The sequence below is a fragment of the Malaclemys terrapin genome, chromosome 3, assembly GCF_027887155.1.
Source record: "Malaclemys terrapin pileata isolate rMalTer1 chromosome 3, rMalTer1.hap1, whole genome shotgun sequence".
In the NCBI taxonomy this organism is placed as follows: domain Eukaryota; kingdom Metazoa; phylum Chordata; order Testudines; family Emydidae; genus Malaclemys; species Malaclemys terrapin.
Window position 1 is genome coordinate 140,106,849 of NC_071507.1, and position 21,168 is coordinate 140,128,016.

The 21,168-nt window shown below is 47.0% G+C and overlaps 2 protein-coding genes across 8 annotated transcripts in view; one reads left to right on the forward strand and one right to left on the reverse strand.

The window, feature by feature from the left end:
- Window positions 1-5,014, reverse strand: part of ANKRD6 (ankyrin repeat domain 6) — a 166,536-nt gene extending 161,522 nt beyond the window's left edge. For 2 of the 4 annotated variants that reach the window (XM_054021606.1, XM_054021601.1), the window contains exon 1: window positions 4,931-5,014. The gene's annotated coding sequence lies outside the window, so the exon portion shown is untranslated. Of the gene's footprint in view, window positions 1-4,215; window positions 4,352-4,930 lie in introns of those variants that run through there. The other 2 variants (XM_054021602.1, XM_054021604.1) reach the window with 2 other exon arrangements.
- Window positions 4,935-21,168, forward strand: part of RRAGD (Ras related GTP binding D) — a 37,139-nt gene continuing 20,905 nt past the window's right edge. The window contains exon 1 of one of the 4 annotated variants that reach the window (XM_054021609.1): window positions 4,935-5,117. In XM_054021609.1, the coding sequence (XP_053877584.1) occupies window positions 4,985-5,117 (133 nt within the window). In that variant the 5' untranslated portion in view covers window positions 4,935-4,984. Of the gene's footprint in view, window positions 5,118-12,740; window positions 13,007-21,168 lie in introns of those variants that run through there. The other 3 variants (XM_054021608.1, XM_054021612.1, XM_054021611.1) reach the window with 3 other exon arrangements.

Genomic DNA, 21,168 nt, shown 5'->3' on the forward strand with positions numbered 1-21,168 from the left:
GAGGGGTAGTCATGTTAGTCTGTATCAGCAAAAACAACAAGGAGTCCTTGTGGCACGTTAAAAATTAAGGGCTTGTCTACACTACCGTGCGGGGTCGATCTAAGAGACGAAACTTCAGCTGTATGAATAGCGCAGCTGAGGTTGACATACTTAGATCTACTTACTGCAGTGGCTTCACTGCAGTAAGTCGACAGCTGATGCTCTCCCGTCGACTCCGCTTGCGCTTCTCGTTCTGGTGGAGTACTGGAGTCAACGGGAGAGTGCTCAGCAGTTGATTTATTGCGTCTCTACTAGATGTGATAAATCGACCCCCACTGGATTGATCGTTACCCACCGATCTGGCGGGTAGTGTAGACAAGCCCCAATAAATTTATTTGGGCAGAAGCTTTAGTGGGCTATAACCCACTTCATCAGATGCATGGAGTGAAAAATACAGTGGGCAGGTATAAATATACAGCACATGAAAAAATGGGAGTTGCCTTACCAAGTGGGGGGTCAGTGCTAACGAGGCCAATTCAATCAGGGTGGATGTGGCCCATTCCCAACAATTGACAAGAAGGGGTGAATATCAACAGAGGGAAAATTACTTTTTGCAGTGCTAGCGAGGCCAATACCCACCCGGGGAAGTGAAGAAACAGACTGACAGAGCCAGAAGGGTACCCAGAAGTCACCTACTACAGGACAGGGTCAACAAAGAAAGCAACAGAACGCCACTAGCCATCACCTACAGCCCCCAACTAAAACTTCTCCAGCGCATCCAGCGTCTAGACCAGAGGTTCCCAAACTTATTTGGCCTACCGCCCCCTTTTCAGAAAAAAAATTACTCAGCGCCCCCCTTTTCAGAAAAAAAATTACTCAGCGCCCCCCTGGAAATCTACCTTCTTTAAGTGAACAAACAGAAAGATGCAGTGACAAATTTGCGTTCTTTTATGTATCTATATTTCTACCTACATCCTACAATATAGTAAAGAAAGATGTGTTATTAGAATATCGCCCACGACATCTGGTATACAGCGTTTTTTGCCTAATACGGCAAAAGACAACCAAACTAAAATACTAATGAAACTAATAAACTGGGTTTTGTTCTTTGCTCAGCAATAGATATATGTATTTGATATTAAATTGTCAAATATCAAACTAAATTTATCAAGAAATAATTAATTTAAAAAATAATCAATATGCAATTAAAAATCAGTTAATAGTTTTAATTTAGTTTGCCCTTATTTAAATAATTGTTCCTTATTAACACGTCTTATTTACCAATTAACACAGATGATTCGATAGATATAAATAAATGTTATAGTTAACAGTTTTTTTACGATTTCATTCCCCTGTTTTCGTTAATATTGTAATAAAAAATATGACAAATATATTGACTATACACTTAAAATAGTACTGTACCGACACAAGCCTGCTATGATTTTATTATTAGTAAGCACTAGAGACACAGAACCGTACGGTAGATATGTACGAAAATGTATAAAAATACTCACGTGTAAATTGCTGTTTTATTGAAACAACAATAATACAATTTGCTTTGTATGTGATCCGTAATCCGTAAAGATCGAAGGTATCGAATATGAATAAAAAATTTTAAATACTTATTGCACTATTGTTAACTGCTTTTTACACAATTCAGAAACAATCTAAATTAGATTTCATACATGTCACCTATTTATAGTATCGTATTGTAAACAAGTCATTACACGCACATATTCCTGCCGATGCATGCTGGACTTCCCGACAATGCGCGACACGCTCGCCTGCCAACACTTGCTTGTTAAGAGCTGTTGGTGGACTTGACAACCGATCAGTTATAATTTGTGAATTTATTTGGAAAATAAAGTAATCACTACAACTTTAACTCTATGTTACACAGCAGATGAAACATGTATAAACGTTTTTTCAAAATTTTCTTATATTCTCTTCTTTCTTTATGCTTCCACCGCCCCCTTATTTTTATTCAACGCCCCCCCAATTGCACCCGAGGTTACTACTGCCCCCCTGGATCATTCCAGCGCCCCCCAGGGGGCAGTATCGCCCACTTTGGGAACCACTGGTCTAGACAGTATTTGGTCCTGCCATGAGGGCAGGGGACTGGACTCGATGACCTCTCGAGGTCCCTTTCAGTCCTAGAATCTATGAATCATCAAGGATCTACAACCTAACCTGGTGGATGATCCCTCACTCTCACAGACCCTAGGAGACAGGCCAGTCCTTGCTTACAGACAGCCCCCCAACCTGAAGCAAATATTCAACAGCAACTTCATACCACACAACAGAAACACTAACCCAGGAACCAATCCCTGCAACAAACCCCATTGCCAACTCCGTCTGCATATCTATTCAAGGGACTTAACCATATCAGCCACACCATCAGGGGCTTGTTCACCTGCACATCTACCAATGTGATATATGCCATCATGTGCCAGCAATGCCCCTCTGCCATGTACATAGAGACTGTCCAGTCTCTACGCAAAAGAATAAATGGACACAAATCAGACATCAAGAATTGTAACATTCAAAAACCAGTAGGAGAGCACTTCAATCTCCCTGGACACTCAATAACAGACTTAAAAGTGGCTATTCATCAGCAAAAACCTTCAAAAACAGACTTCAATGAAAAACTGCAGAGCTGGAATTAATTTGCACCATCAAATTAGGCCTGAATAAAGACTGGGAGTGGCTGGGTCACTACAAAAAGTAATTTTCCCTCTGTTGATACTCACACCTTCTTGTCAACTGTTGGGAATGGGCCACATCCACCCTGATTGAATTGGCCTCGTTAGCACTGACACCCTCCCCCCTTGGTAAGACAACTCCCATCTTTTCATGTGCTGTATATTTATACCCGTCCACTGTATTTTTCACTCCATGCATCCGATGAAGTGGGTTATAGCCCATGAAAGCTTATGCCCAAATAAATTTGTTAGTCTCTAAGGTGCCACAAGCAATGTATAGTAAGTAAATGGCACTCCACCCAGATGCAACCTTCTTAGGATCTGGGCCTAAAACAGACCACCATCATGTATGTGTTAAGTCTGCTCTTCTGTGGAATATATCACAGCCATTGGCACACTCTTCCCTCTTTGAAGATAAACTGATTTACTGTAATTCAAGGGGCTTCTGTCTATTAAAGAACAATATGTACATTCATCAACATCTGAATAGCTCTACAGGTAACTGGAGTGAAACACACTGATCTTCCTTTCTGCAAGATACTTATTGAAATTGTTTTGTATCTGCCCCCCACCATCACTTTCCTTCAAAAGGAAGCAAATTCAGCACCAACCTACATGCACTGTCAAGTGTTGTCTGTGAATGATTATAAGCCATTTTATATAAATCTAAATAATTCATTCACAAATAACTTGAAATATGGATACTCTTTAAGATGGAACTCAGCCAGTGCTTCCTGCTCTAATGCCTACACTAACTCACAGTATGCTAAATGTTTACTATGTTAGTGTTGGCAATAAAATGACTGCTGCAAGCCAATGGCACTCCAGATCATCCATTGATGGAAACAGCATATAGCCAGTTATAGCAGAACATACTGTAATCACAAGGTGTTAAATCCATGGGAGCAGTTACTACATGTAATAAACAAATGGAAACATTTGTCAGTTTTTATTAGATGTCAAGAAAAGGAAGGGTGACTTTGGGCCAGATTTCCATTTCTGAATAGAAGTCACTATAAACGCTTGAAATGCTGACATTAAAGCCACTTAAGCCCTGATCTTGCAATCAGACCCAGGCAGACAAACCCCCTCTCTCTCTGTGGAGCCACAATGACTTCATGAGGACTTTGCACAGGCATTACGGTCACTCACCTTCAGAGATCCAGTTGCAGGATCAGGACTTAGTGAGGAAATGCATCCAAAATTATCTTACTATTTAAACACTGCAGATGGTAAAGCCTCACTCTGTCATATCCCTGACGTAAAACAAACAGTTTTATAATATTAAGCATCAACTGGCTCCAAGCTCACTCCCATCCAAACACTTACTTATAACATCCAGCAGGAAAAACTCCTTCACAGTTCATATCAACCTTTCATTTTGTTCCATGCCTCCAGGCAGCCTAAATCACATCCCAAACCAAACACTGCTATGACTGACGCAAACTCCTGAAAATAAGGGCTTTCATGATGAGCGGGGCTGATAAATCATGGTGTAGTAGCAAATACTACATCTACAGCACGGAGTATTTACCAGAGAGAGAGACAGTGCCAGAGAAGGTGGGGGAGAAGGAAAGAATCACCAAACTATCTTCCTGCGGGGCTGGAGGGCGTAGATGGGTGTCCAGCTACCATGAAGAGGGACCTTTGTGTCCTGACTGCCTGTTTACAAGGAGCACCTCGGGGGGCACCTCCCATCGCTGCTGTCTCAGAGGAAGGAGAATGCAGCCACCTGGGACCCAATCCTGCAGTCCTCCTGACTCAACTCCCAATAGAGCCACTGGGAGTGGGGCTCGAGTCACCACTGCGGAACTTCGCCCCCGGGGGAGTCGAGACCGGGTTCTCCCTGCGACACGGAAACTAACTCCCGCCTTCCCCAAGGAAGGGACGCGGCTCTTCGGCCGCTCTCCCGGGGAGGGGACGGAGCCAATCTAGCTGCTCCTCGCTCTCCAGGTCGTGCTGAGGAAAAAGCAGCCCTGGAGGGACCGAGCCGCTGCTGCATTAACGCCCAGCGCCCCACGCCCTCCGCTTGTTTACAAGCAAGGACCAAGTCCCGTGCAAGGCGGGCGGGGGATTAGGCTGCAGTCCAGCTCCGTTAGCAGAGAAGTAATTCAGACACCTGCCGAGCTAGCAGGGCCACCACACGCCGGTCACTCAGCCCAGCCCCTGCTGGGGAAAGGTCCCCCCCGCAGAAGGAGTCACTCTTAGCTAGTAAATGGGGGAGGGGGGCGCGCAAAAAAAAGTCCTACCTTTTCCTCTGGCTCCCGGGAGTCGGCGGTGCGCTAGCCCCGCCTGCGTGGCCAATGCGGTCAGGCCGTGCAAGGGGGGTTTCCTGCCTCCTCCCCGCCCTCCTCGGGGACCTCTCCGCTTGCTCCTCGCAGCTCCCTCGGGACGGCGTGAAGTTCCTGCGAGCTTTTGCTCAGATTCCCTCCGCAGGTAACTAGCCCCCCCTCCCCATTGCTTTCTGCAGCAGCGACACCCAGCGGCCGTAGCGGGCAAGGACAAAGGCCGCCGCAGAGGGTGGGCTGGAGGAGGTGGCTCTCATAGACTTGCGGGGGGAAGAGTGGGGACCTACTGACCACAACCATGGCTTGGGGGGACGGGGAGAGAGGAGAAGAGAAATGACATTTCAACAGAAAAAAAAAGTGTTAAGAAACCCTTCCATTTCCCAACCAGCTAAATCCACCACCCCAGACTTATAATAGAGGATCTGCAGCTATGTCTACACTGGCACACATGAACACAGTTACCAGCCTATGTACATGCTCAGGCATGCTCCCCATACACACATATGCTGTGCTGGTGTCCTGGAGTACATTAGTCACTCCTGATTGTGACTGGGGGTTAGCTCTGCCAGGCCAACATCCCTTTCTACAATTGCACTCAGACACTCTCCTTGGGACTCCACTGCTCCCTCTTCATGGCTTGGCCCACCAGCCAGTTCACTGTAGTTTCCCCTTTTGGGGGTGGGGGCAATGCTTTCTCCATCTCTCAGGACCCACTGTCTCAGGCAGTCTTCTCATTCACTGCCCCTTAAGGGTGCCACTTCCCAAGGGGCTGGCAGGGAAACCCAGACCAGGGACCCTACAACAAGGTCTGCACAATCCTGAACCTTACTGGTGTACCCCTGGGCTGCTTCCAGGGCCGGCTCCAGGGTTTTGGCTGCCCCAAGCAGCCAAACAAAAACAAAAAAGCCGCGATCGCGATCTGCGTCGACAATTCGACGGGAGGTCCTTTGCTCCGAGTAGGAGCGAGGGACCATCCGTCGAATTGCCGCCGAACAGCTGGACGTGCCGCCCCAAGCACCTGCTTGGTAAGCTGGTGCCTGGAGCCGGCCCTGGCTGCTTGCCACCTCTCCCTCCACCCCCCGGAGAACAATTGCTGCAGGCTCACACTGTGCTGTTCACTGCTACTGGGCTTTATACAGGCCCCTCCTATTCCTGTCCAGCTGAGCCTGGTCCCTAATTAGTCCCCACTCCCTGGCTCCTCCCCCCAGGTGCAGTATAGCTGGTTAATTGACCACCTGGCCACCTTAACCCTTTAGGCTTTGTATGGGGTGGACACCCTATCACAGCTGGACACAGGCATGATGCTGTGTACACACATATACCTTCATCCACACTGCACTGTTGTTATGCAATGTTAGCGCTACCATTTCAGGAGTGATATGCCAGGTTTTATGCCTCACAGGGGACACTTTAGGAACTAGTTTGTTGTGCATTGTTAGTACTGTCCCCCACCTTCACACATTGGTCAATGGTAGTTCCTGATCACATCGTCCCTCACTGTTATTTCCTGCCAAACTGGGTGGAAGACATGGAGCAATGGGATGATGTGGTTCTGCTTCTGCTCCTTGTCATAGGACAAATGGTTATGCAGTGGAGTAGGTATAATCAGAGAGATGCTGGATAGAATTTGAACAGATTTTTATGATATGTTGAAGATGGCTGACCTGGAGGGTCAATGACAATTCATTCAGCTCATACGGCACAGATATAGTAAATGCTGGTGTTGCCACAATCTGCTCTTGGATGGATCGTCTCTTTGGATACAAGAGAACCAGTATGAGGTCATGAGATCACAGAGTTTTGGAAACCTGGGGTGATCAGCAGTGGCTTCAGAACTTCCAAATGAGGAAAGAGATCTTCCTGGAGCTCTGTGAGGAGCTTGTGCCAAACTCCCAGTGACAGAACATTTGATTCAGGGAAGACATACCTGTGCAGGAGCAGGTTGCTACTGCCCTTTGGAAGCTGGCAATACCAGACAGATAAATGGAGATATCCCATCTCCTAGAACTGGAAGGGACCTTGAAAGGTCATCGAGTCCAGCCCCCTGCCTTCACTAGCAGGACCAAGTACTGATTTTGCCCCAGATTCCCAAGTGGCCCCCTCAAGGATTGAACTCACAACCCTGGGTTTAGCAGGCCAATGCTCAAACCACTGAGCTATCCCTCCCCCCATTGCAAACCACTTGGGGATTGGAAAATCCACTGTCAGCATTGTGGTTATGCAGGTTTGTGAGGTAGTTAGCACTGTGATCTACTTATGGGTGTGGCAATAATCAAAGTTGCAGAAATAATAGCTGGATTTGAGGAGATGAGGTTTCTGAACTTTTCTGGGGCTATCAATGGCACACACATCCCAATACTTTGTTCACAAAAAAAAGGGCAAGTGAATATGTGAACCGAAAAGATTACTATTTGCTCATTCTGCAAGGTTTAGTGGACAGATTTAGAGGCAGATTCAAGATGTTGAAGAAATCAGGATTGTACTTGAAGAAGGGACTTTATTCCACAGAAAGGATATGGTTCTCTACAGTGTGTCTGTACTGATTGTTATTTTTGAGGACACTGCATACCCATTCCTGCTTTGGCTCATTAAACTATACCCAACATCATTTACCCTGGAAAAAGAGACTTCAGTTATAAACTCAGTAATTGCAAAATAGTCATGGAGCATGCTGAAATCTTTTTGGCGCTTCCTATCCCATCTGGATGCCAATTGGACAACGCTAGTTTTGTATAATCATTGCATGCTCCACATTCCATAACATTTGTGAGAGTAAAGAGGAGTGCTTCTGTCTTGAGTGGGCTCAGAACAAGTCTGGTTTACAAACTGTGCACACTGGTCTTGGTCCCCAGTGCGCAAGGGAAATCAGGGATGCCAGATGTGCCATCTCGGCACAGCAAGGAGACAGAAGATGATATATGACCGTGCTGAGGGACATCTTTACATCTTATGCAGCTGCTGGAAAAGTGTATGGTGGAACATTGGCATGTACATATGGGGCTCCATACTTTATGCTCAGCAGCATCCTGTGTGGCAGCAGGAGAAGGAAGAGGAGGTGACAGTTTACAGACAGGTGCAGTGGCCTCAGAAGCAGAGAGACCCTGAATTCATTTGGCTACCAGTTCTATGAGCCTCTTCGTTAGGGAATGCTCCTTTTCCTTGTGGGCATCATCCTGTTCCTTATGGCGTGGCTCCTGCGCTATTAATTGGTTCATCAGTGTCTCTTCCTGCTGAAGAGCCCAATCCTCCCATGCCTTGAGGTACTAAGACTGCTGCTAGTTCCTCTTGTCTATCCCTATGAGCAGGTCTTCCAGCATCCTTCTCTATTTGCCTCCACTGTGTGTGGGGTGCTGCTCCTGCCCTCCTGGCAGAATGGTTTCCCTTTCAGGAGCCAAAGGACCTGCTGATTCAAAGAGAAGCACAGCATATTTTCTTTTCCTTTAGAAGTAACTGAGTAATCTCCCGACATAACATAACTATGCTGTAAAGGTTACAATTTTGTTACTTGTCAGCATTCCAGGAATGTGACTGTTAGATTTTCCTTGGTTCTCAGACAACTTTTGCAGCCCATGAGGAAGGAGCAGAGGCAAATAATGGTGTGATAAATGTACTTATGTTTTTCAAATGTAAAGTTTTTATAGTGTCTCAAGGGGGTCGGGGTGGCAGTTCCTTCCAGGGGCTATGTTACCAGTTTGCAATCTCTTCTTTAAAGGCTGGGCAACATCTGGAGAACATAACGATTTTCAAGGTACCAGAATGGAAAAGAGAGGTGGCTTTCCAGTCCTGTGAAGGAGATCTGGGAATCTATGCCAGAGAGATGTTTCTGCTAATGATTACCCTTACATATTGCTAAATGGAAGGGTTTGGTCAGCTGTGAATGTGGACCAAGCAGATTTGCACTGCCACTGAACCTCAAGACTCGGAGTTTCTACTACATCAGAAATTTGCTGAAATATGCTTACAGGATTGGGAAGTCATTCAACTGGAAATTAACTATATTCTCAGCAGCTTGAGTGAGAGTGTCACTTAACTGGCTGTAGAACTGAGTCTTCATTTCTTCAGGAGCAAGTAGTGTTGGGGCGTAGGTGCTTGTTATTGTCAGAAAGTTGTTGTGGGACAATAGTATCTGCAATGTCATTAGCAGCTCAGATATTGACATAGGTTGCTGTGGTAGTTTATTAGCGATGGAGTTTGCTATTGCGAAACCTACCCTGTGTAGGCTGATGTTTTGATCTGCCTTGTAGCCTGACCAGTAGAAAGTGTATTATTTTTCTCTAAATGTACCACTGTCATTTAGTCTAGTCTCAGATAAGTCAGCAACATCTATTTGATACCAGTATACCTCTTTTTATACAATTGCAGTTCTTCTACAGGCTCAATTTTCCTTTGAGCCAAGTAGTGTGAGAACGATCCAGCATCCAATTGTCAGTTTCAGTCCGTTTTTAAAATTGTTTCTCTCACTTAAAATGGAGATCCTGATGATTGTGGGAAACCAGCCAGGAGTCGGTGAGAGGCGAGCCTTTTTTACCCCCAACTTTTATAGGGGCCTCCTTGGATTGAGGCAAGTGAGGCCTAGTTGCCTAAGTAGGACCTCTGTTTCCATCACCGAGCGAGAATCATGCAACCATGACACCTAGACCGCTCATGTGGAGATTGTTGACTACCAGCTTTTAGCTTCTCAGGCCTAACGGGAAACTCACATCATGAGTCTTTTTGTAAGGGTTTGATGAATGATGATGGGAGGGTGGAAACTGTTGGTACCAGTAGATTGTCCACACAGAATAGTTTAACGTGCAACCTGTGGTGCATAGTAGCAGGATGCACCCTCTGGGATACCGCAAACTTTACCCAGAGGATAGCCAAGGCTCGAAGGCTGAAGGGTGCTGCATCTGCCCCGCAGTGCCTGCTAATTTGGCTATGTGGCTCCTGACATTGTCTAAAGAGGGTCCTCTGCCAGGCACCTGGGGTTTAATGGCCATTAATCCATATTAGGATTCCTCTGCCCATTTGAGCCCTAACTGTTCACCCTGCTACTTATGAAAGGTGTACACCTAGATTCACCAGTCCCAGATCTAGATACTGGACGTTTAGCCCAGATGAGGACCTATAGGAAAGGCAGGGGTGGTCTTGAGGTGAGGCTGTAGGTGGGAGATTTTCCACTATGCTGCTATGGCACTATGGTATCACTAATTGTGTCTGTGCCTTCATGTTTGAGTGCCCATGTGTATAAATGGGTGAAGCTCTGAATATGCATTGGTGTGCATGTGTGAATTAGTAGATGTAGATTCTTTAAAATATGTGAAAACTAGCTTCCACTAGTGTGTACATCAATAATTTTGTGTGTGTGTTGTGCATGTGTTACAAGAGATATCTTTCTCTGTAAGTACAGTCTATAAATGTGTGAGTATACAATATACCAGGGCCTGTATGTGTTCCTGCATATGTGTGAATGCCAAAGTGTATGGGTCTAAGAGCCATCTGTAAATGACATAGTGCACGACAGTGTGCACAGTATGGCAATGAGTATGTGGGAACAATGTGGGGTATGCTGGGTGGGTGGCTGGCCTGGGGCATGGCTCTGCATGCACAGTGTGGCAGTGCCTGTCTGTAAATAACGGGATAAGCTGTGGGTGTGACTGGCCTGCGGAACAGCTCGCTGTGCACAGTGTGGCAGTGCTCATCAGGGCTGTCCTTACCCATATGCAAACTACGCAGCTGAGTAGAGCACCAGGAAATTTGGGGCAATTTGGTGCCCCGAATTTCCTGGTGCTCTACGCAGCTGCGTGTTGCTCCAGCAGCCAGCCCAATCCCCCGGCCGGCTGAGCCGGCCAGGAAACCTGCCCCCGCCCCTGTTTTGCCTCTTCCCCAGGGCTGGCTCTAGGCACCAGCGTAGGAAGCAGGTACTTGGGGCGGCCTATTCAAAAGGGCAGCACTCCATCCGGTATCGGGGTGGCCCATCTGCTGAATTGCCGCCGGAGAGGAAGAGAGGGAGGACCTCTCGCCGAATGGCTGCTTGGGGCAGCAAAAAAGCTGGAGCCAGCCCTGCTCTTTCCCAAAGCGCCTGCCCCTGTTCTGCCCCCGCCCCTTCCCACCCCTGCTCCGCCCCCACTCCACCCCTTCCCAAACTACATCCCGGGGGACTGCAGCAGGGGTCAGGCACGCCCTGCACTCACCAGGCAGCGGGAAGTGGAGTGACCAGGCCCCAGCTCGCTCCACTCTGCCAGCTCCCAGCCGCACCGCCGGTGAGTGCTGGGGGGCGGTTCCCCCATCCCCCAAGTCCCAAGGCTGGGAGCCAGGGGAGTAGAGCGGAGTGGATTGGGCCCGGGTCACTCCACTTCCCGCTGCCCTGTGAGTGTGGGGTTGGGCCTGCCCTGCAATCACCGGTGGCAGGAAGTGGAGTGACCTGGCTCCAACCCGCTCCACTCTGCTGGCTCGATCTGGGGGAAGTTTCCCCCCTGCCCTCCAAGCCTGCTCCTGCCGTCCCCCCCCCCCCATGGAGGCCTGGGGGCCACACACCCCGCTGTGGAGGCCTGGAGACACCCTCCCTGAGTGGGGGCTGCACCAAAATGCCTAGGTACGGCCCTGGTGCCTGTGTCTGAATGATGGAGGTAGGCTATGTGAATGGGTGGTCTGGGGCATGACTTGGTGTGCAGTGTGGCAGTGCTTTTCTGTGAATAATGGGGGTAGGCTCTGGCCTGGGTGTGACTGGTCTGGGGCACAGGTCAGTGACATGTGCACAGTGTGGCAGTGCGTGTCTGCGAGTGACAGGGGGACGCTGTGGGTGTGAGTGGCCTGGGACACACAGCACAATATGGCAGTGCCTGTCTGTGAGTAATGGGGGGAGGCTGTGGGTGTGACTGGCTGCCACCTGGGGCACAGCTCGGTGTGGCAGTCAGGGCCCACGAGGCGGGGGGGAAGCCGGTACAAATTACCGGGGCCCAGCGGTCTGGAAGGGGGCCCGGCTTCCCGCACCCCCCTCGTCGGCCCTGTTTAGCCGGTCCGCCCTTGCTGGGGGGCCTGAAAATTTTTTTTCACTGGGGCCCGAACCTGCTCTCGGCAGCCCTGGTGGCAGTGCCTGTCTGTGAGTGACAGTGGGGAGGCTGTGGGTGTGACTGCCTGGGGCACAGCTCCCTGTGGCAGTGCCTGTCTGTGAGTGACAGTGGGGAGGCTGTGGGTGTGACTGCCTGGGGCACAGCTCCCTGTGGCAGTGCCTGTCTCTGAGTGACAGTGGGGAGGCTGTGGGTGTGACTGCCTGGGGCACAGCTCCGTGTGGCAGTGCTAGTCTGTGAGTGACAGTGGGGACGCTGTGGGTGTGACTGCCTGGGGCACAGCTCCGTGTGGCAGTGCTAGTCTGTGAGTGACAGTGGGGAGGCTGTGGGTGTGACTGCCTGGGGCACAGCTCGGTGTGGCAGTGCTAGTCTGTGAGTGACAGTGGGGAGGCTGTGGGTGTGACTGCCTGGGGCACAGCTCCGTGTGGCAGTGCTAGTCTGTGAGTGACAGTGGGGACGCTGTGGGTGTGACTGCCTAGGGCACAGCGCGGTGTGGCAGTGCCTGTTTGTGAGTGACGGGGTGTGTGACTGGGCTGTCTCGGCGCGCACAGAGTGGCAGTGCCCCTGTGCCAGTGCCGGGGGCTGGCGGTGCGTACAGCCGCCCAGGCGGAGCCGTGTGCCGAGGCAGGGTGCACGGCCCTGCCCTGCCCTGCGTGTGCAGAGCGTGGCGGCGGTGCCTGTGTGAGTGAGTGAGAGAGTGACCGCCCGGCTGTGTCAGGTGACTCGGGTCACGCAGTCTCTCTCGCTCGCTCCTCGGGGAGGACGCGGGCTCTGGCTGCCTGCTCCGGTCCAAGCACCGCCCGGCCCAAGACCCGCGGGGAAGGGACCGAATCGGAACCTCCAGCGACAGCCGCGATGAGCCAGGTGCCGAGGATGCCCCAGGAGGAGGAGGAGGAGGAGGAAGATGAGCTTGTTGGGCTCGCGGATTACGGGGATGGGGCCGAGTCCTTCTCGGATGGAGACCCGGAGACCGGCGCCGACGAAGCGTGTGAGTGCCCCGCCGTGCCGGGGAGGGCAGCGCCGCCGCCACCGCCGCAATGCCTGCGGGGCCGGGAGCCGACCCGGTGCTGGGTGTGGGGGCAGGAACTGATTGTGTGGGATGGGAAGGGGCTGGCACTGTAGGTGTGGGGGGATGGGGCAAGCCAGGGGCTGGCTGTGTGGGGTGGGAAGGGGCTGACACTGTAGGTGTGGGGGGATGGGGCAAGCCAGGGGCTGGCTGTGTGGGGTGGGAAGGGGCTGACACTGTAGGTGTGGGGGGATGGGGCAAGCCAGGGGCTGGCTGTGTGGGGTGGGAAGGGGCTGACTCTGTAGGTGTGGGGGGATGGGGCAAGCCAGGGGCTGGTTGTGTGAGGTGGGAAGGGGCTGGCACTGTAGGTGTGGGGGGATGGGGCAAGCCAGGGGCTGGTTGTGTGAGGTGGGAAGGGGCTGGCACTGTGGGTGTGGTGGGAAGGGGCTGGCACTGTGGGTGTGGGGGGATGGGGCAAGGCAGGGGCTGGCTGTGTGGGGTGGGAAGGGGCTGACATTGTGGGTGTGGTGGGAAGGGCTGGCACTGTGGGTGTGGGAGATGGAGCAAGCCAGGGGCTGGTTGTATGGGGTGGGAAGAGGCTGACACTGTGGGTGTGGGGGATGAGGCAAGGCAGGAGCTGGCTGTGTGGGGGTGGGAAGGGGCTGGCACTGTGGGTGTGGGGGGATGGGGCAAGGCAGGAGCTGGTTGTGTGGAGTGGGAAGGGGCTGGCACTGTGGGTGTGGGGGGATGGGGCAAGGTAGGGACTGGCTGTGTGGGGTGGGAAGGGGCTGGCACTGTGGGTTTGGGGGGATGGGGCAAGATGGGCTGGCTGTGGGGGGCAGGGACTGGGGGTGACTGGCTCTCTCGGGAGGGCGCAGGGGAAGGTACTATGGCAATGGGGGACTGGGTCTAGGTGTGGGGGAGCAGGGAATGGGGCAGGGCAAGGGCTGGTTTTCTGGGGATGGGGAGGAGATGGCTCTGGATGGGGGGATAGGATAAAGCCATGGACTGACTGGAGAGGGGGCTGGGGCTGGGACTGGACTGGCTCTGTGGGGAGGGGAAGGGCTGGGACTGGACTGGCTCTGTGGGGAGGGGAAGGCAATGTGGGGATGGAGCCTGGCTCTGGATGTGGGGGAAGGGGCAAGGCAGGGGCTGAGTGGGGGGTGGAGTCATAGAATCATAGAATATCAGGGTTGGAAGGGACCTCAAGAGGTCATCTAGTCCAACCCCCTGCTCAAAGCAGGACCAATTCCCAACTAAATCATCCCAGCCAGGGCTTTGTGGGAGAAGAGGCTGGCTCTTTGGGAATAGGGGGAGGGGCTGGCCCTGAGAATGAGATAAACGAAGGTGTTGGCTGTGTGGGTATGGGATGGGACAGGATTTGGTGATGGGGGTATAGGATGGGGTTAGGGTCTGTTTTGGGAGGGTAAGGGATACTGAGTAGGGAGGTAGAGCAGTGATCCTGTATTGTGGGGTGGGGGAGAGTAAGCAAGTTTGAGCATGTCAAAGTTGGCTGTGTTATGGGGTAGGAGGCAGGAAGGGAGAACAAGGTAGTTGTATGGTGAAGGGAATGTATGAGGAATAGGGATATATTAGGAAGTATGAACAGGAATGGATGGAAGGACATGGGGACTCAGTGTTCTGATGGGGAGAGGAGAGCAGCACTGGTTATATGTTGGGGAATGGGAATAGGAGACATTCAAACAGAAAAACATCTCCATATAGTACTTGCCATGTCTTCTGCTGTGAAAGTTTTCCATGTATAATATAATGGACATGGCCTGGTGATGTTTCTTTAAAGTGCCAAGACACGGGGAGGACAGATGTCAGGCTATAAAAGGCAGCAGCAAGCAAAGAGCTCTGTATCCAGGGCTGCTCTGCAGCTGTGAATGTCAGTCCCCAGACTTCCAGGCTCTGCTTAAATGTATGTGTGACCGTATGCATATATATGTTGCTGTGGGTGCCTGTATTGCCATTTGCTTTATCCATCAGTGCATGTAGAGGCAACAGTGATGTTACAAAACAAATGCTTGTTGGGAAATACATTACAAAAGAGGTAGGCCAGGCCAACACCTGTTGCTTTCACTTAGAATGTGCACTGTTTTCCCCTTGAAACACTGTTACATTTTACAAAGGAGCTTGGAGAATATTGAATATTTCAGGGGGTTGCTTTTTAAGTACATAATACAAAGCCAAATATTCACTGATATACAGACTGATATGGTGTAATAGGTATTGTTGCTTTTAAAACCACTTAAAACATCTGAGTAAGGGATTTTCTGTGTTAGTGTGTTTATTTTTTGAAACTACTTATTTATTTAGGAAGTTTTAAGAAGTTTACAAATCCTTGTCATGTAAATATCAGAAACAAAACAATTTATTACAACAGTTAGCTTTTGTTTAAAGAGATATTATACAGGACTATATTAATCCACTTTCTGTTTAACAGGGTATTACCATATTACAGAATGAACATCATTATAACACTTATGTCATTTCTAGTGATTTTTATTATATTGAGTGAAATCTTTGTATACACATTTAACAGACCAGGTATGTCTATCAATATAAATCAATATTCAAAAAAAATTAGACAGGTGTACTGGTGTTTTTGCAGGTGATTGTACTATGTCTGAATATTGAATAAAATGCAACCAAATAGCTCTGTCCTCTGTCTATTTTGCTGGGTACATAATTTGTGTGTTAATTTTTCCATAACCAGAGCCTTCCATATTTTTTGAAACATTTCTCCATAGTTGGACTATTTTTCTTTTTACAATGAGATGCTACCAATAGCCTAGCAGCTACTAGCAGATGAGAGATTAATTCTTTATTTCTTTTGTGTGACCATTTCACTAGGAAGTCCCAAGATGATTACCAAAGGATCATTTGATAATAAATATCCAATAGTTTGTGATATGTGGCTACAGATTGCATCCCAATACTCTCTAATGACTGAACATGTCCTGCATACAATCTCATCTTTCACCACAGTTTCTCAACATTTATTTCCATACAGTCTCTCTCTATTTTTAACCTGACTGGTGTGAGGTACCATTGAAACAATATCTGAAGGACATTTTCTTTTGTTGTGCTACAGATGGAGGTTGCTGGTCCTCTTTGACAAATCAAACCCCATTCCTCTGGAGTAATTTGTCTATCCACATCTTTTTCCCAATGTGTCATATATGAACACTTTTGTTAGGAAAGCTGTCTGCAAAGATTGATATAAATTAGTTATAATTTTTTTGTTTTCTAATCAACAGCATGTTTATTTGTAAATAACTAAATTTGGGTAGAGTTTAAGACTTGCTGTAGACAAGTAATCCAAAGGAACTTACTGAGAAGAGAATGGTGATTATTTCTCAGTAGACCCTTGCTGTCACTGCAGCAGTTAAAAATACCCAACAACTCTAGAAAACATTTTTTCGTAGTAGCATAGTAATATTATATTTAACTGATGAAAACAGCTGTGTCCCAGAAACATCTGAAGGAGGCAAAAGCACTGAGGGAGGAAATCTCCATGAGGATCCCCTTATGGAATTTATCCTCTGTTGTTCCTTCAGGGTACCCTTTTTCCCTTGAATGAACCATGAAACCCTCTTCTAAACCGGATGGCTCTCTGGAATCCACAAGTGGGCAGGGCAATTCATAGAGACTCTATGCCTCCATGCAGGCTCTGGCCACCAACAGCTCTCTTGGAAATCCAGTGGATCTGGCCTGCCTGTTGCTTCTGAGACCTGCAGAGGGCAGAGTCTCTATAGAGGGAGCCTGGAGCTGTGTTATCTCCTTTACTTAACTTCCACTGGGCTGGAGGGAAAGATGTCTTTCTCTTCCCCTTGGCTTACTTGGCTTACCCTTACCATTCTCCAGGACTCAGGGAGCAAACTCTGCAAAGATCAGAGTCATGGATCCCTCCTTCCCATGAAAGAGGAGTGGAGGAAGATCAATATATGGCAGATAACTTTTGGAAAAAGTTATTAGTTTGCTTTGTCCCTGTACCCCACCATATCCACATAGGGGTTATGATTGTACATGCACAGGGAGTTTCTGAACATATTGTGGATCACCTCCCAAGACTAGTAGTTACTTGCCTTTTGGCTGAACAGTGGAAAATGTTAGTGCATAAAACACAGCAATCTTCCAGCTTTACACATATAATCATTCTTTGTTCTTCCATTCAAAGACCTCAAAGCACTTAATTTTGTAAAGCCTCACAACCCACTTGAGCTGTATGTAATAAAAAATCTTCTCACTTGCAGTTGGGAAACTGTACTACAAAGCACCTACATGACTGGCCCAAAGTCATACAGGAGTAGAATGCCAGATCTGGAGGGTCTGTGCAGAGCAGAACCCAGATCTTCTGATTCTCAGTCTGTTCTTTAGCCACAAGAACATCATCCCTCCCCCACCATCACTTCTAGTATGTATGAACTAGGGTTGTCAATTAATCACAGTTAATTCACGTGATTAACTCAAAAAAAATTAACCATGACTAAAAAAATTAATCACAATTAATCGCAGTTTTAATCACACTGTTAAACAATAAAATACCAATTGAAATTTATAAAATATTTTGGATGTTTTTCTACATTTTTGAATACTTTGATTTCAATTACAACACAGAATACAAAGTGTACAGCGCTCACTTTATATTATTTTTATTACGAATATTTACACTGTAAAAATGATAAACAAAAGAAATAGTATTTTTCGGTTTACCTCATACAAGTACTGTATTGCGATCTCTTTATCGTGAAAGCTCAACTTACAAATGTAGATTTTTTTGTTACATAACTGCACTCAAAAACAAAACAATGTAAAACCTTTAGAGCCTACAAGTCCACTCAGTCCTACTTCTTGTTCAGCCAATCAGTAAGAGAAACAAGTTTGTTTACATTTACGGGAGTTAATGCTGCCCGCTTCTTATTTACAATGTCACCTGAAAGTGAGAACAGATGTTCACATGGCACTTTTGTAGCCGGCATTGTAAGGTATTTATGTGCCAGATATGCCAAACGTTCATATGACCCTTCATGCTTTGGCCACCATTCCAGAGGACATGCTTCCATGCTGATGACACTTGTTAAAAAAATAATGTGTTAATCAAATTTGTGACTGAACTCCATGGGGGAGAATTGTATGTCTCCTGCTCTGTGATTTACCCGCATTCTGCCATATATTTCATGTTATAGCAGTCTCGGATGATAACCCAGCACATGTTGTTCATTTTAACAACATTTTCACTGCAGATTTGACAAAACGTAAAGAAGGTACCAATGTGAGATTTCTAAAGATAGCTACAGCACTTGACCCAAGATTTAAGAATCTGAAGTGCCTTCCAAAATCTGAGAGGGACGAGGTGTGGAACATGCTTTCAGAAGTCTTAAAAGAGCAACATTCCGATGTGGAAACTACAGAACCCGAACCACCAAAAAAGAAAATCAACCTTCTGCTGGTGGCATCTGACTCAGGTGATGAAAATGAACATGCATTGGCCTGCACTACTCTGGATCGTTATCAAGCAGAACCCATCATCAGCATGTACGCATGTCCACTGGAATGATGGTTGAAGCATGAAGGGACATATGAATCTTTAGTGCATCTGGAACATAAATATCTTGCAACGCCGGCTACTGTGAAATAGGCAAGGGATATATTGTAATTGTCTCCCACTATTGGGGTGGGACACAGGATAGGGACTTAAAGAGGACTATTTGAAAGAAACTTATCAGTTAGCATCTCCAGTAATGTGATGAAGCTAATATGGTATATGCTATGTACTATCCTCACTAGTAGAACACAGTAAAGACTACATATTGCTCTCAGTGATTATAAACTCTCTGAGCAAGGCTTTTGTCTTGCTTTTTCTTTATAATGCAGTGTGTATGCCAGTGGCACTGTATTAATATGCGCAAAACTGCTGTTGATATCTGAAGTCTGTCATGGCCTAAAAGCATCTCCATTGTGTAGGAAAGTGCTTCTGGATAGGTTGTTTTGCACAAAACTTGATTTGTGAATATTTCCGAAGGGCACATAGTTTAACTAGCATGACTTCTGCAGTCTGGTTTTTCATGGTTGCAGATAAAAATTAAAATAAAGGATCATGCTGCCCTCCAGTGGAAACTGTTGACATCTTTAGGATTTGTTCTATGTGTAAACCTCACTTTTATAAATGTTAGCCTTTTAAGTAAGAAATATCAATAATTATACTAATTTTATTCTGTAAAGGGAAGAATAGATTTTTTTCCCCACTGCCAGAGTAAGTGAAATGTGTATATTAGTGTTTATCATATCATAACTACAATTCAGAACCTAGTCTGGAAAGTTGTAGTGACGTATCTACAGGCATTTCTGTGGCAAGCTGGGGAGGGCCTTGTCATGTGTGCAATAAAAAAGAATGTGGGCGGACAATGTATCGTCCCGTTCCTCTACATATAAGGAAATCTCTAATCTTCTCAAAGAAAAATGCTCTAGCAATTCTGCCATCTCGTCATAAATCTGAAAATATAATTTATCTGTCTCCATCTCTGAAACTTGAAAAATAAGAAAGATAAACTGCAGTCCTAAAGCAATAGAATTCACATCAGTTGTTTTTAAGTATAGTTTTAACATTAAGCAGTCTTTAAATTAGGATTCCAGAAAAAGTGTAGCAGTTTGGCAAAGTTTACCTAATATGACAATTCATTTAAAAATTCAAGTAATTAAGAATAATTGGTTTTGGACAATATAATTTTTTTTTATTCTTTGAAACATGCAAAAAAAGCACAGCCTGGAAGGAACGCAAAAGACAGTCTTTCGTTCAAAGTGTTTTTTATTAAATAAATCATCAAACAGGTTTTCACTTATGATCTTGAGTTGGCCAAACAGTTAGCAAATTGCCCTATATAGGTATAGCTACACTGTAATTAAAAAAACGCACTGGCCTGTGTCAGTTGGCTTGTGGGCTCAGGCAAAGGGGCTGTTTAATTGCAGTGTAGATGTTCAGGCTTGAACTGAAGCCTGGGCTCTGGGCCACTGTGATGTGGGAGGGTCTCAGAGCTTGGGCTGCAGCCCAAGCCTGAATGTCTTCACCACAATTAAACAGCCCCTTAGTCCCAAGCCTTGTGAGCCTGAGTCATGTGAGCCAGCTGCAGATATCTAATTGCAGAGTAGGCATACCCTATATAAACACATGTACATACACATTGATGCGACTGTACTGTACATTTTGGAGCACTGGGAATCTTTCAAACACCTTTTTTTCTTTTTCTTTTCTAGGAAAAAACAAACTATGAAGTCCCAGAACTTTGGTTTGTTTTGTCCACAAGACCATATCTCCAGCAATGGAATTATCACAACACCATGCTAGGGCAGTGGTTTGTTATTTATGAAGAAGAAGGGGTCCCTTCCTTGGCCCTCCACTCTGAATTGCCAACACCACTTTTTGCAGCAGTTATGTTTTACTTGGAGGGCTTTCATCCATGTATTATCCAATCTGACACTGTTTAACTTGTGGTATCTAATGGGATCATAGTACAAGGTGGTATGAGTACAGGCCTTTTAAAATTATCTAAAAATCATGGGATCCAGGAGTTACAGCATCATCTGCACTTAACCTCAGTCATTCTGATAACACTATGTCACAATCAGCGGCTGCCTAGTCTAGCTGCTCTTGAGCCAGTAGGTGGTGCCAATGTGATGCTCTGTACCAATACAGACAAGATGTTAGTTCCCCTGGAATAACACTTGAGTAATTAACACAAGACACATAACAGGTATGTACTACATTTTTTTACATGCCTGATGTGCACACCCCAAGCATGTGTACTTCAACTAACATACCCAATTTATGGAAGAACATATAGGCTTGATGACAACACATTGCTTACACGTTATAGGTGAAATTCACCCCAGTGCAGAGAATCTATACTACTTCAACCCCTCTTAGGTTCTTGTGGCATGAATTTTTCCATCTTGCAAACAAAACATCAATTTATATAACATTAGTCATCAAGAGGTGCCTGTACTTATTTAACTTTAATAGTATTTCACTTTGAACACATACACTTGTGTAGCGATAAGAGTACATTAGATGACTACCCTAGAATCTTTTATCATATCATACATAACTATCTCATACAGTACTTTATAGAAATGGGGCT